The 14,126-nt window shown below is 45.5% G+C and overlaps 4 protein-coding genes across 4 annotated transcripts; 2 read left to right on the plus strand and 2 right to left on the minus strand.

Annotated features, from left to right (window-relative positions):
- Positions 1-201: 201 nt before the first annotated feature.
- On the plus strand, positions 202-3,432 carry N7495_000087 (WD40 repeat domain-containing protein; the record flags this gene model as incomplete). The annotated part of the gene is made up of 3 exons (XM_057202757.1): positions 202-696; positions 755-1,026; positions 1,086-3,432. The coding sequence occupies 3 exons, from the start codon at positions 202-204 to the stop codon at positions 3,430-3,432; spliced, it is 3,114 nt and encodes a 1,037-aa protein (XP_057066830.1).
- Positions 3,433-3,845: 413 nt separating this feature from the next.
- On the minus strand, positions 3,846-10,050 carry N7495_000088 (SPO22/ZIP4 family meiosis protein; the record flags this gene model as incomplete). The annotated part of the gene is made up of 21 exons (XM_057202758.1): positions 3,846-3,885; positions 3,959-4,416; positions 4,481-4,747; positions 4,802-4,918; positions 4,979-5,103; positions 5,159-5,494; positions 5,539-5,714; positions 5,770-5,897; positions 5,951-6,170; positions 6,221-6,256; positions 6,304-6,355; positions 6,407-6,494; positions 6,553-6,626; positions 6,676-6,928; positions 6,977-7,119; positions 7,349-7,579; positions 8,229-8,364; positions 8,419-9,161; positions 9,216-9,442; positions 9,771-9,793; positions 9,847-10,050. The coding sequence occupies 21 exons, from the start codon at positions 10,048-10,050 to the stop codon at positions 3,846-3,848; spliced, it is 4,077 nt and encodes a 1,358-aa protein (XP_057066831.1).
- Positions 10,051-10,729: 679 nt separating this feature from the next.
- On the minus strand, positions 10,730-11,741 carry N7495_000089 (uncharacterized protein; the record flags this gene model as incomplete). The annotated part of the gene is made up of 5 exons (XM_057202759.1): positions 10,730-10,882; positions 10,946-11,053; positions 11,111-11,275; positions 11,327-11,411; positions 11,473-11,741. 5 exons carry the CDS (start codon positions 11,739-11,741, stop codon positions 10,730-10,732), a joined length of 780 nt encoding a protein of 259 aa, XP_057066832.1.
- Positions 11,742-12,427: 686 nt separating this feature from the next.
- On the plus strand, positions 12,428-13,683 carry N7495_000090 (caspase family protein; the record flags this gene model as incomplete). Its single annotated transcript, XM_057202760.1, has 5 exons — positions 12,428-12,704; positions 12,765-12,925; positions 12,990-13,404; positions 13,458-13,519; positions 13,582-13,683. The coding sequence occupies 5 exons, from the start codon at positions 12,428-12,430 to the stop codon at positions 13,681-13,683; spliced, it is 1,017 nt and encodes a 338-aa protein (XP_057066833.1).
- Positions 13,684-14,126: the final 443 nt, after the last annotated feature.

Below are 14,126 nucleotides of genomic sequence, written 5' to 3' on the forward strand. Positions count from 1 at the left end.
CGGAAGGAAACCCCATGGACCTTCTCTTTTCTTTTCCTCAAAAGCTCTTGGAGCTTTTCCACATTCCTTCGAGTTGTTGTTTTTTCTCTCTCTCTCCCTCGGACCAGGGTTTTAATTCTTCCCCCACTTCCCGTGTTGTTTTTATTATCGTGGAATGCAAAATCAAACCCACCTTTAGGGTGCACCATTATCGAGGTTAAAATGGCAACTACCGCGTCCAGCACAAAAGGCAAGCACGTTGGGCCCACCTCCTTAAAAATGACAAACCCCCCTCGGACAGGACGACCTCCTAGCAGATCTTCTCTTCAATCTTCTCTGTCCCTGCGGACCGTGCTGGGCACAACGACAACCACTCCCAATGGGTTCTCCAGCCATGACCAGAGCAAGACCTTTGCTCTGTGTGCAGGATCAGCCGCGGTATTGGCAGAGCTGGATGATGATGGCAACATCAGCCAACGTTTCTTCAGAGCTCGCCCATCAGCTACCAGTATGAATCCAGTCACTTCCTTCTACAATCAATCCACCCCTCCTTCAACTCCCGATCCTCGATTACGATCGCTGTCCCATAATCGCTCGAATCCACACTTAAACGTCAACAATGCATCCCCTCATAGTGACTTGTCATCGAGGGAAAGAGTCAAAGCGGTCACCAGCGTCTCCATCAGTCCGAATGGCCGGTTTCTTGCCGTAGGAGAGGTAGGTGATGATTAGCAGAATCCAAGCTTCCAAGTCAATGTGTACTAACGAAGATCAGACTGGCTATAACCCACGCGTTATGATATTTTCCACTGCGAAAGATGCTCTCCCAGATGCACCCCTTTCCATCCTCAGCGAGCACACGTTTGGTGTCTGCGGCCTGGCGTTTACCCCCGACTCACAATATCTGGCGACGCTAGGCAACGCAAACGATGGCTTTTTATTCATTTGGTCCATTAACCTCAAAAACGGTTCCGCAAAGCTTCACTCGACCAATAAATGTACATCGTTTGTTCGTGACATGTGCTGGGTTGGCCAAGCTTTGGTCACGTATGTCCCCCCCAAAATAGAAATACAAGGCCAGTATATTAAACTAACATGTCTTGTAGCACCGGTGTGCGCCACGTGAAAGTCTGGAGGCTCCCAACTGTGCGACCAGTCTCGCCCACCAAGACTCGATTGACTTTGGAGGGTCCACCGCTTTCTCCCAACTCGGCTCCAAGGGCTCTTTCAGGAAGAAATTGCATTCTGGGCACATTGGGTGGAGATACCTTTAGCTGCGTGAGCAGCATATCTGATCAAGAGGCTGTAATTGCCACGGAAACCGGTGCCGTCTGCCTGCTCGATGATCGAGAAGGTGCTCAAAAATTGACGATAGTGATGCATGCTGGGTTCGGCATTACATCACTGGCAGTCGACTTTGACCGCGAGGTGATTTGGCTAGGAGGTCGTGGAAGAAAGATGCAAAGTCTCTCGTTTGAATACCTTCGTCAATCCACCTCTAATCCACCTTCACCGCGGTTGTTGAAAGTCGCGACAGAAAAGAAAAGCAAGGACCCTGCGACGACCTGTATGGGTTCTCTTGGCTCGCATCTGGTCACTGTGGAGGCAACCAAGGAGATTCATATTTATCCCATGGATACACTGAGAGATGAGGGTGAACAAGATCAGGGCGAAACTTTGATGTCAGCGCATCGAGATCCGGTTCTCGGTCTTGGTCGTCTTCCGAAACCCAACGATTTCTCAGCAGATTTTTTCTCGTGGTCTCGCAACGGCTCTGTCAATTTCTGGGACGCTCAAGGCAAATGCACCATTTCCCAAACAGTGCCCGTTGAGGAGCACCCAGGCACCGACGAGGATGCGGCAAATGAGCTGAAAGTTATAAGAGCAGCAGAAGATGCATCTTGGTTTGTCTCAGGAGACAAGCTTGGTGTATTAAGGCTTCATTCAAGTGGACCTTGGGCTTGTATCAAAGAGGCGCGCGCTCACGCGGCGGAAATCACCGACATTGCCATAAGTTCTTCGTCTGATTCTTGCCTCGTAGCCACCTGTGGACGTGATCGCACGGTGCAGCTGTTCCAGAAGACGGACGAATCATTGGACCTGATACAAACCATGGATGAGCATGTCGGTGCAGTTGGTCAAGTATTTTTCATGCATGACGGTGAGAGATTGCTCTCAAGCTCTGCCGATCGTACTGTTCTTGTTCGAGAGCGTGCAACTCGCGAGGAGGATGGCGGAACTTGCCTGGCATATCTCGCAGCCAGAGTGATCACGTTAAAGGCATCTCCAGTCTCAATCACTTTCTGCCCTGATGATTCAGACACGATTTACTTGTCTACTATGGATCGAACTATTTCCAAATACGACGTTCCTTCTGGGAAAAATCTTTATTGCTTTAAATCATCTGATCCTGAGGCAAATGATGCAGTCATTATGAGTTCTTTGACGGTCATCTCTGAGGTCCCAGGCCAAAGTCCCAAACTCCTTGTTGGCGTATCTAGCACCGACAAGTCCATTCGTGTGTACGATCTTGAGAGAGATCAGTTGATCGCAGGGGAGTTTGGTCACACCGATGGGGTTAGCGATTCGCTAGTTTTGGAGGAGCCAGATGAGTCCGATAAGGCAATCACTAAGCGGACTCTGATATCTGCAGGTTTGGATGGTATACTCATGATTTGGAATTTATCGGTTCAGCCACAACCGTCTCCAGATCTGGTGCAGGCTGGTGAAGATGAATCTTCTGGTGTGGAAACTTCAGCTAAGCTACCTCTTCGGAAGGTCCTTTCGCGAAGCGAGCTGGCTGGCTTTCATCGTCCCGAGCATCCTCTTGGATCACCTACTTTTTCACGAGAATTATCCCCAACCTTAACGAAAAAGTTGTCCAAATTATCCTTGACATCATCTTCTCTCAAGAACCAACCTCATACGGGTACACCATCTCCGAATCGTCTTTCGCCCACTTCGTATGCACACGAACGAGGCGGCAGATCTCCCTCACCTGGGGCCGTGAGTCCTAAATGGAAACCACACCTTCCTCGAAAGCACAGTAGTTCAAGGAACCTTAATCGACGCGCATCTCAAGATTACAGATCCCGTGGTACTCGGCATGAACATGGCGGTCTAGAGTCGTCTTCGGAGCAGCTCTGCCGGACTCTGCGAACATATCGAAAGAAGCTCGTTGGATCAAGTGAACAACTGCACGCACACAAAGAGCTTGAGCGAGAGTTAAGCCTCACGCTACGTGCTGTGAATGCGCATATACTAAGTGACGAGAGTCCCGAGACTGAAACGGACAGTAGCGGAAAAGATATAGAGCGCAAGCCAAGCTACTCATCAATTTCATCACGCTCCCCGCGCCCTCATCGTGTGCCCTCGACTCCTTCGTTGCGCCACACGAGCTTGCGAGGGCATTTGCGTACCCCTTCTTATGATGGGAACAGCGAACAATCATGATACCTCTTATTTATGCTTTGTTTAATACTGCAGATCCATGGTCTTTCTTGCCTGAAAGTGGTAGTTTATCATCATACATTTTCCCCCTATTTCCTTCCCCATCCATCATTCTGCCTTACTTGATTCCTTCCGTCTGTATATCTCCTGCTCTCCATCACTCGAGTCATGGTTTAGATGGCGGTTTTCTTGACCACTTTTCTTATCTCTACCCAATTTTTTCGACGATACCCACATTCATATTACACATTACTACGCTACCTGGCATATGCTATATAACTTTCGCTAAATTAGATATTAAATAATACTATTTCTTTTCTTTTTTTAATCGCCATTTATGCCCTGAAGTTAAGCAGTGAAAAGACATATTCGATGGATCGACCCCCCACCCCCATTTCAAAAACATCCATTTAAACCTACAGGGCAAATAGACCCCTCAGGTTCCAAAGTTCACACCTGGATAAACTAGCCTTAGAACCTTCGACATCAAGATAATGCTTCCAACCGATCCCTAAACAGTTTCACGTACCCCAAACCTGCATCACCCATCAACTCTGCCAACATAATGGCCTTTTGACCCCAACGCTCACATTCTTCATCTCTCTCCTCCGAGTAGAAATCCATAGCCTGATTGAAGGCCATAGTAGCAAGGCATGCAAGCTCATCCTTTGGGTAGCCTGGATGCTCACAATGGGATTCCGATACCCCGTCTTTCGAATTAGCGAGCGAATTTATCTCAGTACGTTGGTCAGCTTTGATGTAAGCATCATCAGAAGCGGCATCTATTGCTTGGCAAAGTATAGACTCGGCAATGTTGAGATATGTACCTTTTCCTTCGTGGCCTCGGGTTTGTGGATTATCCAGATCGTCATGTTTCGTTGCAGACATGCATATTCTGAATAGGACTCGCAAATAACGCGGAAATGCGCGTTGGAGAGAGGGGCTGACTGCTGCGACTCCCCTGTTGTAGATTTTGTAAATGATAACCTAAATTTAGATATTGATTTAGATAATTTCAGAGCATAGGGAATCTTCTTAGAGGGATAGATACCCTGATCGCGTCAACCCGATTCCTTTTTGGCATTTTCATGGCAAGGATGAATTCCATGTAGCGTGAATCAAAGTCAGGTGAGTAGTTTGTGACATCGTGAATGATCTGTATGAACGAATTCCAATCCTTTTCGAGAATTGATTGTTTGAACTCGAGCACACAAATTGTGCTCTTTATATTTTCTTCGCGATCTGTCAGTGTCATACTGGATAGGCTATTTCGAATGCGCTTTGTGAGAGAATAAAAAACTGCAGTACGACCAAAGTCCTAGAAATAATAAGCAAGAAGCATGAAGTTCAATCATGGCCATTAAAAACGTACCTCTTCAACATGGGTGTCGCTGACAAGCTGAGCTAGCTTAAGATATGGAACGAGATAGTCAAGCTGACGGCCAAAGAACTTGTTGGATTCTGAACAGTCATGGTATTGTAACAAAATCTGCTATCTTGTCAGAGGATGAATCGACAGAGCAATGACATAAAGGGATATATAAGATACCTGCTCCAAAGTTTCGATAAGTTCGCTAGAGGGTATGAGGCTTTCGAGAAAATGATAGGTTAGGTCATAACACTTTCGACAAAGCCATTCCAGTTCTGTAGCATCTCGATCATTCTCCGTCGAAGCTGGACTAGTTATTAGTAAATTGATCAAACTATTCCACTACGAATTGTCTCTTACCTGACTTGAATAATTCTGCTAGCATTCGCAGAGATCGCTGACTCCGATTGCCTTTCTCGACCTCATCGGAAAGTATGTATATCGCGAGTCTGTCTGTCAAGATCAATCCGGGGACTTTTCCTGAAACTTCAGATGGGTGGACACACATAATGTTATCCATGCTGTCAGGCACAGGAGGCCATTGTGTTCCATCGGAGAAAGCTTGGTCAAGAATTCCTTCAAAAAACCCGAAAATTGGTTCTATATTTTCCAGGCGCTGAGCTTCCAAGCAGACTAGCTGGATACACTTCTTGATATCTGGATGTACGAAAGGAGTATTGTGCCGAAAAAAAGCTTCTGGGAGTTAGAACAGTTACATTCGACGCTGAGACAGCACCTACCGAGTAATTCAGTCACGCGGCCTTCCTGGAGCAAAAGTCTGCAGGTCAAGTAAAGAGTTTCTTTGTCAGTATTTGTGTGATTCACAATATCGTTATCCTGAAGAATTGTCATTTCTGTCAACACGTGTCGAGAAGAGGCTGTGTTGGAGCTTGCCAAAGCACAAATCACCAGCTTCCTATATAGCAACTTAGCCTTTGTATCGACCTGGTTGAAAGTAGCTAAGTGAATACTTCTGGACTTTCAGCTTGTTAGAATCTGAACAGCTTCCAAAGAACTCCGAAAGTGCAAGATAGCACCATTTCTCTGCGGCAAGGAAATTGCTCTTGTTAAACTCTCCGACGATTTGTTTCCAAATTATCTAATTTAGGGTCAGCATGTTTTAGACTTGGCTTAAATCGATGATTGTATTACAGCCAAAACTGCTTGAGTTGTCGTACTGCTCAATTGCTCAACCCTGCGTGCGCTCATTTCTTTGGAGACTTCTTCGATGATGGCGATTGAGACTTCGTCTGGGAGGTGACAGTCCACAGCCATTGAGACAAACTTTGAAAAGCTTGTTTCAATCCACTCTTCTCTGTTGAGTGGGAGATGCATTAGCAACTTGTGGAACGCTTCTAGAGCACGATTCTCGCTGATACAGTGAGCATATATCTTCTAATTTTTAGCCTGGGACAGACTTACCTAAGACACTTGGAGAACTTTATGTAGTCAATTATCCTAAACTTATGATTAGAGAGTCTCTGCTGCGGGCTAAAAGCACATACAGGCTCAAAATGTTCTCTGTGAGCTCCAAGTGGTCGATGATATGATCCAGAGCTAGGGTAAGGGTCAGTAAGAAAGCTGAGAGAACTAGAGCTCAAAACTCACTCTCAAAGAATGCAGTTCTACTGCGTTCTGCCCCGGAACGAAGAATTTGAAGTTCAAGAAATAAAACAGCAGCCTCATTCGCATATCTCTAGAGGATTTTGAATCAGTATTTCCAATGTCTGGCATTGTCGATATTGAAAATATACCATTTTGAGTGCAGTAAGATGTGCTTCGACTTTCTCATTTGACAACGGGTTGTCAAATTCCAAATATGCCCGGACTGAAGAAAGTTAGCTTTTTCTCATTTGTATCACAGCATCTTAACTCACCCAGTGCATGTCGAACAAGTAAGTCAAAGCTTTCCTTTCCAGCCTGATCAGGCTGATTATCCTTTAAAGGTTGAAGGTAATTCTCCGCTCGTTCAAGCCACTCTATCGCAAGGTCTTTCCGAGAAATTGAAAGAGCATTACAGCCAATATCGTAGCAGACGCCGATAACAACTGCTTGATTGGTTATAAATTTTGCTGCCGGCACGTGAGAGAAGAAGTGATCCGCGATATCTTGTCGCTTTTGAAGCCAAGCCTAAATTTTTAGTTAGATTTGGAGTTACTGCCCGTTCTATATGCTCACCAGATGAGTCCGGAGCACATAATACTCGGCAATGAGAGAAGACAACCGAGTTTGGGATAAGGAATATTTCAAGGCTCGTAGGCATTCGAGTCGCTGTGCTGCCAATTCTAGAATCTTGAGTGTAAGATCCATTTGTGAGACATCTAACTCGATGTCAGCAAAGATGTTGTGGTTTTAAATTGGTGATTAAGTACTGATGCAATGATGAGCTGATATGAATGCCAATTCAAGAAATCTGACATCACCTGGGGCTTTTTTCGTTGGAGCAGTATTGAGTAAGAAAAATGCGAATGTCATCACTAAGATTACCCATTGATTAGCAGTGTACGTAGTCCTGGAGACACAGATTGACAGAAATCTGCATAGACACACCTTTGCTGAGAAGAACCTGGTTCTCTCTGCTAACACGTATGTCCATGACCTGAACACAGGCATTCCACAATCCAGTCCCTGTCTTATAAAGCTCGGAGAGAGATGAATGAACGATTGTTGTCATGAAAGGGAAGTTCTCGAGTTGCTGGTCGAGAGAGGCAGCGACATCGTTATTGAGAAGAGTATTCGGGACATCAATGAAGATAAAGGCTTGTAACTTACGAGCCAAAGCTGCAATGATGAAATTTTCAGCATGCGTTAGCTGTTATTGATAATTTATGGATCTTTCTTCGACGATCAACATATTCAAACATTCAGTTCATACCTATCAGCATTGAGACTTGATCATTCGTACCGAAGTTCTGTGATGACATGACGGGGTGCATCGACAAGAGGTGTAATATTCGTGTGATATTAAAGGTTTAGGCTTTGAAAAGAGCGTTGGAGTCCGGAAGAGTCTTTGGGTAAGTTGTGTCGTTCGGCGGCGAGTAGATGGAGGTGACAGGTGTTCGGCAGCAGAAGGAAGGAACTCTACAGAATATTCACAGCATCTTCTAACTTATCAGAAAGTCCATGAGCTCAACATATTCATTACAATCAACTAGATAGAATCTAAATCCGGGGAATGAACGATCCAAAGCCACAGAGAATGTCAGCATTTTAGGTCGATTTCTCCTCAGTCTTTCGTGGTAGCAATGATCCCAATGAGGTTTTTCATGAACAGTTATTTATTTATCCTCTGGGTGGGGAGGAAATTGCCCACGATTAAAGACGGACTAATCTTGGTCAGTTGCGAAAAGAATATGTCCAGGATGATATACCTACATATTGTGATTGTCCCGTCGAATTGTAAAAGAGAAGCAGCATTGAATACCCTCACCTGACCCATTAGGGCTCTTCAATGTACAGCTAGTGAGCATAGCTTTCTGGGAGTTATCAAAGGCAATGGCGCCAAACTTTTCCCAATAGCTGACCAGTTGATCTTCGACAATGATTTCATGGATGGCAATTTTACCCTGGAAGTATTGGATTAGCACAACAGGTTGAGAATTAATCTACCAAAGACTCACATCTCGAAGGCTTTCAATGGGAACGTCAATCAGCTGGGCCATCTCATTGTTACCACGGAAGATCTCGCCTGTACGGCGCCAGCAGCAGGCAGGAATGGCCATACTGGCAAAAACACGATCGTACTCCATGAGGCTTCGTTCAAACCACATCTCCACCAAAATAAGTTCGATATCGGTCAGACTCTGCATACGCTCCCGGAACTTAGGTCTGAACTTGTCTAGCTGTCGCAGAATCTTCTGCCGGGACGCCGGCTGCATATTCTTTTCCATGTATTGGTTAAGTCTAGCGTAGCCCTTGACATAGTTGAAGGGTTTCAAAAGTCCCGCATCATACTTTGCTTTGAGAAGTTTGTTCATGCGTTCCTCCGGAGGGTCTGATCCTGACGGGTCGGCGGCAGTCATATAATAAGTTTCACGTGCCTTGTCATTGCCAACTGCAGGATTTGATCGTTGAATGGAGTCTCCTTGCGTATGGCTTTGTGCCAGTGGTGAAAGCTGTGCCGGTGGTGGGAGCCCATTTGCCATGGAGCCCATTGAATTCACCAACGATGATTCTGAGTAAATTCCCTGCATGTCTTGATTTTGGAAGATTGCTCCGTCATCTAACAGACTGTTGCTCAGAAAATCTCCCAGTAGATTGTATTCATTCGTGACCTCGGGTGCATTAAACATATACGATGGATGGAGGGATTGCATGTCTTGAAACTGATTTTGACCACCTATCCAATCATTGTATCCCATTACTGTCATGCCACATTAGCATTAACCCATGCATAAGTGGACCTATCTTATCTTACGCTGTTGGTTATTGGTATCAAGGCCTGCAGACGTAGGAATATCTACTGGCTGTGCCGAGGTAGACGGGATTCCGATCGCGCTGTCGGGGATGATTTGCTGTCCAGCAGCATCCGAGACATCGACACTCTGAGGCATACCTTGGGCATTCATCAACTCATTGTTTGACGAGCCTTCCTCGTCGGCTGCCGAGTGCTCCTGGTCGCTTCGAGTACGTTTTGTGGGTTCCCTGGGTTCGTCATGGCACAAATGTCCGATGTTTCGTTTTATACATCGGGTACACGGTCGATCCTTAAGGCATTGAGACTGGTCAGCAGGAACATCTCACATACGCGTTGAAGGCCGATTTCACGGGCAGCGGATAGAATGGAATGGGTTCAAGCAGAGAAATGTCGTACCGAATCGCAAGTCATATGCTGTCCCACGCAAAAAAGACCTTTCTGTTAGCAAATGAGTATTCTCATCATGTCGCCCCAGACTGAATATTGGGTTTCTCATCCGGTTGTTGGAGGATCGCACAACTAGCAAGAGTCGAATGGTAATTGGGGAAAGCTCACCGAGCGGCGACAATAGACGCAAGCTAGAAATGAGAATCCACTGATTAGCGCGATACTTTATAATCGCCATGCGAACTAGTGCGGATCCAGGAATCCCTGTCGCATGCCGCGCAGACGACGGTAACTTACCGTGATTCACCTTGCGGCGCTTCTTGGGACTGGAGTGACTGCCTGAGCAGGTTTCGGACTTGACTGCAGCTGCTTGCGACTCCTTTGCGCGCGCATCCTTCCCGACATCCTTGGACTTCGCTAAACCCTCGGATATACTTTTTTCAGTCATCGTGTTCTGATAATCACGAGGACCAAGAAGAATGGCTGCCCGCAGACATTTCAGTGTTGAAGGGTAAAAGATGTTAAGAGTCTTAGTTTGTTAAAGCGGAGTCAACCAGCCCCTCCGGAGTCCGACCTGCTCCGCATGGGGAACCCCCATCTCTCTCGGTAAGGCCTACCGAATACCGATTCGTATTTGTTACATTCAAGTTACGGAGTACTAGATTACATGTGTTGTAACTTGTTCAAGTATTATTACTCAGGCAACACTTTTCTCCGAGGTTGATTACACTGCATCTTCATGTATCTAAGTACTCCATAGACCCCGAGCCATGGGATGGACAATGTCATTATTCATGTTGGAATGACTCGAAACATCTTCGTATCCATCTCAATGCGATGAGAATATGTCTCACCATTTCCTAACTTCATATGCAGTGCATATAGAAGGGAGTTGATGATGGATAGTGCACCGTGACACCGCCAGGCACCTGCAGCTCCATGGCGAATTTATCGCGGTTTGAGTACAGGGATCATTGGATCATTTGCATTTGATTGAGACCGGTCTGCCATGCTCAATCACGAGCTCAGATTGTGCTGGTGATGAATGGAAGGCTGGGAATGCTGAAGTTCTCATACGAATACTCCGTCGCTGGTGGTAGATCATATTCGATGATCCGATATTTGTTTCAATCATTTGAAGCCGAGTAAAGGTCTAAAGCTGCCTGCGACCGGATGATAGCATCCCTGAGTCCTGCAAGCGGAGCGACATTGGACTGCATGGATTGGAGATGCCCGTGTAGTTGCTTCACCAAGCCCTGAACTTCCGGGTCTGTATCCAGCTATGTTCAAGAAAATAATGATAAGTATTTGATTCCAATATCAGCTAAACGTGATTTACATACCTCGTCTAGAGTCTCCGGACTGGTCTTGGGGTCTAGGATTAGGAAATCTGAGGATATGAGATCCTGAGGATGTGGAAGATCATCCAGCTGCCGAAGCATAGGGTGTTCCTGAAAAGAAGACATTAGCCAAACTCATGATCTCAGTCCAAGCAAGACGCTACGAACATTCTTCATCTGTCTCTTTCTCTCCGCTTCGGCTCGCTTGGCGTTCTTCTCCATTTCATGCAGTGCTTTCTTCTCGCTAGCCAGCAGCGTCTCTTCTTTCGCAATTTCAGCCTTCAGAAGATCGGCGCTATCTTTCATGGTAGCTAATGCAGCTTCAAGCGACCGCTAACCAGATATTGTCAGCAAGTTATACACGCCGGCATCAATCGTACGTACATGTTCATCCAGCGCAGACTCAAAATTAAAGTTGGATTCTTTCGTAATGGGAGGAAATGGCATTCGTGGAAGTCGCCGTCCTAGACTGCATAGTTTCAATATGTTAGTGTATGTCTAAGTGCAACTTCGATATTGGGGCGACATACTTTCGAACAACCGCCTGTACTGCTGTCTGTGCCTCTATTCGCTTGCGCTCATTTTGCTGGCGCATTATAACCGGACGTTCTAGCGCATGGAACATTTCTTGGACTTGATCCTGGACAGAGTCTGGTAGGGTAGTCCATTTAGATTTGATGGTCTTCTCAGGGACGCGCCGGACTTCTGATTTTAGGTAGGCATATGATTTGCGCCTATTGTCCTCTGCGACCTCATCATTATTATCGCTGTCATCAGCATGCTTTCTTTTGGAGGGCATAATTGTATATTGTTAAGAGGAGTGTCTAGAGTGACAGTACTCCTGCGACGCGTCGACCAAAACAGAGCGGTCAACTGGTGGGGCGGAGATCGACACATCTTAATTAGAACTACACGCCACATCTTCACTTTTACATCATGAACAACTGGGTATATTTTCTGTTTTCAAGCTGCATTGAATTTCTATTAAAAGGTAATAGCTATCTTCTGTTCATGTGCCAATTTAGTTGAGTTGACCTTGGAAGGTTAAAAAAAAAACATCAGCATCCAAGTCCAAGGTTAACAACTATAAGATCAATCAAGGTTAATGCCAAGTTCTATGCGAGAGAGTTATACAGCTAAGCGATCGAATGTTTGTAAAATTGTTATAAAAGTATCCGTATATAGCTAGTTAATGCAGCCGATATGGATTAAGATGGGAAAGTTAGGAAGGCAATACCTAGGTAGTTTTGTGGATAAAATCAACTTTGCTCAAGTGCTTCCAAGTCCCTCCAACGAAATAACATCCATGATTCTATCTAAGTAAGCATCAAGCATCGATTGGAAATGGCTCTCCTAAGGCAGCTTTGGGGTCCCACTTTACCAAGCTTCCTAAGTCGTCGGCCTAATCGGCACTAAAACTGTTACTCCGTCCCCCACAACAATTGCGTGTCATCTCAGTTAAAATCGTGTATCATCGCTTCCAAAATGTCCCGCAAGAAAGCTGTCCTGATTGGAATTAACTATACTGGATCCGATCACCAGTTGAATGGCTGTGTCAATGACGCGAAAAACATCGAAAACTTCCTTCGCGAGGAGCATGGATTCACAGATTCCCGAGATATCGTGATTTTGACCGATGAGCCCGAGAATGAGGGTACGCCGTTTTATCCAACTGGAGCCAATATGTTAGCTGCTTTCAAGTGGCTGGTTTCGTGTAACAGCCCCGGCGACTCACTATGGCTATCGTACTCAGGCCATGGAAGTGCGTTGTTAATTCTTTACCCCTGAAGTTTGAATTATGCCTAACATGAAGATATCAAAGGCCAAGTCAGAGACACCGATGGAGATAGAGAGAGCGGGTATGGCTTCCTTCGTACATCAATAGAAATCAATGAACGTGCTAACAGAGCTCGGGATCGTAGCTTGGATGACACTATCTGCCCCGTGGATTTCGAACAAAACGGACAGATCACAAGCGGCACGGTAGGCTAAAGAACTTTTAGCTGAAATGGATTGGAGATGAGGCACTAATACATGACATTCAAAGCTTCACAAAGCCATCGTCTCGCCTCTGAATCCGAAATGCAGACTGACCATTCTTTTCGACTGCTGTCACTCCGGTTCAGCCGTGGAGTTGCCTTACATCTACCGGCCAGATACCGACGGTAATGTATCCATGGTCAACAACGTCAAAGAGGGTGTTTCGATCCTCAGGGAAGTAGGAGACCTGCTTCATGGCGGGTTTTCTATTGAGAAAATCAGTAATGTCGAGGACATACTTCATCGTGGACATTCACTCTTCAACCGACTCAAGAACCCGGAAGCGCCTTCCGATGATAGCGGACTTGCCGATGAGAATTTTGCCGAGGATTGGGCCCACGAAGGAAAGGACGTTTGGATGTTTTCAGGCTGTAGTGATGAGCAAACCTCCGCTGATACAAGTATGCAAGGACTTGCAACAGGTACGATGATAGACAGCCTCATTTCTCTAATGTGTATATTAACAAGTTGATAGGTGCCATGAGCTGGGCATTTTTAGCTTTCATGCGGAAAAGTCAGCAGCCTAGCTACATCGAGGTAAGATTAAGTCAAGAAGCAATCCGGTATCATTCACTGATCTGTTTTCTTCTTTTCGATAGGTTCTTCAACAGACTCGGCAGTTATTGCAGAGCAAATTCTCTCAGATTCCTCAACTGTCTGTTGGAGGCAAGTATGACATAAACCAACCAGTATACCTATAGGTAAAGGTCCATCAATTTGGAGAGCATCGTGTCCTTCTCACAAAGCTCCCGAATACACATGCATTTTGACCTACATCCATGAATATACCTATAGATTCAATCGGTAGAATTAGCAAGTATATCGCCGGTTCACTCTCTTCACCGATAATATGAAGCTATTTGAGTGGTTATATGCTGTTGACGATGATCTATATTCATTCTAAAAGCTTTCTAGTAGATAATAGTCACATGATCAAGGTGAATATTAACATGCATCAAATTGATAACTGTATGGCTAGATAGGCACGCTAGATTATGCATGCATCCCGAGGACTGCATAATCTTGGAATGCCACCACATTGGAAGATATCGTCAAATGAAGAACCATGCCCGATGGTTGAAATGTGTATGCCGCCACCAACATGAGTAGCAAATAAGGAAGATAAATGTCTGGAATAAAATGG

This window comes from Penicillium taxi (assembly GCF_028828555.1).
Source record: "Penicillium taxi strain IBT 34144 chromosome Unknown utg000001l_segment0_segment0, whole genome shotgun sequence".
NCBI lineage: Eukaryota > Fungi > Ascomycota > Eurotiomycetes > Eurotiales > Aspergillaceae > Penicillium > Penicillium taxi.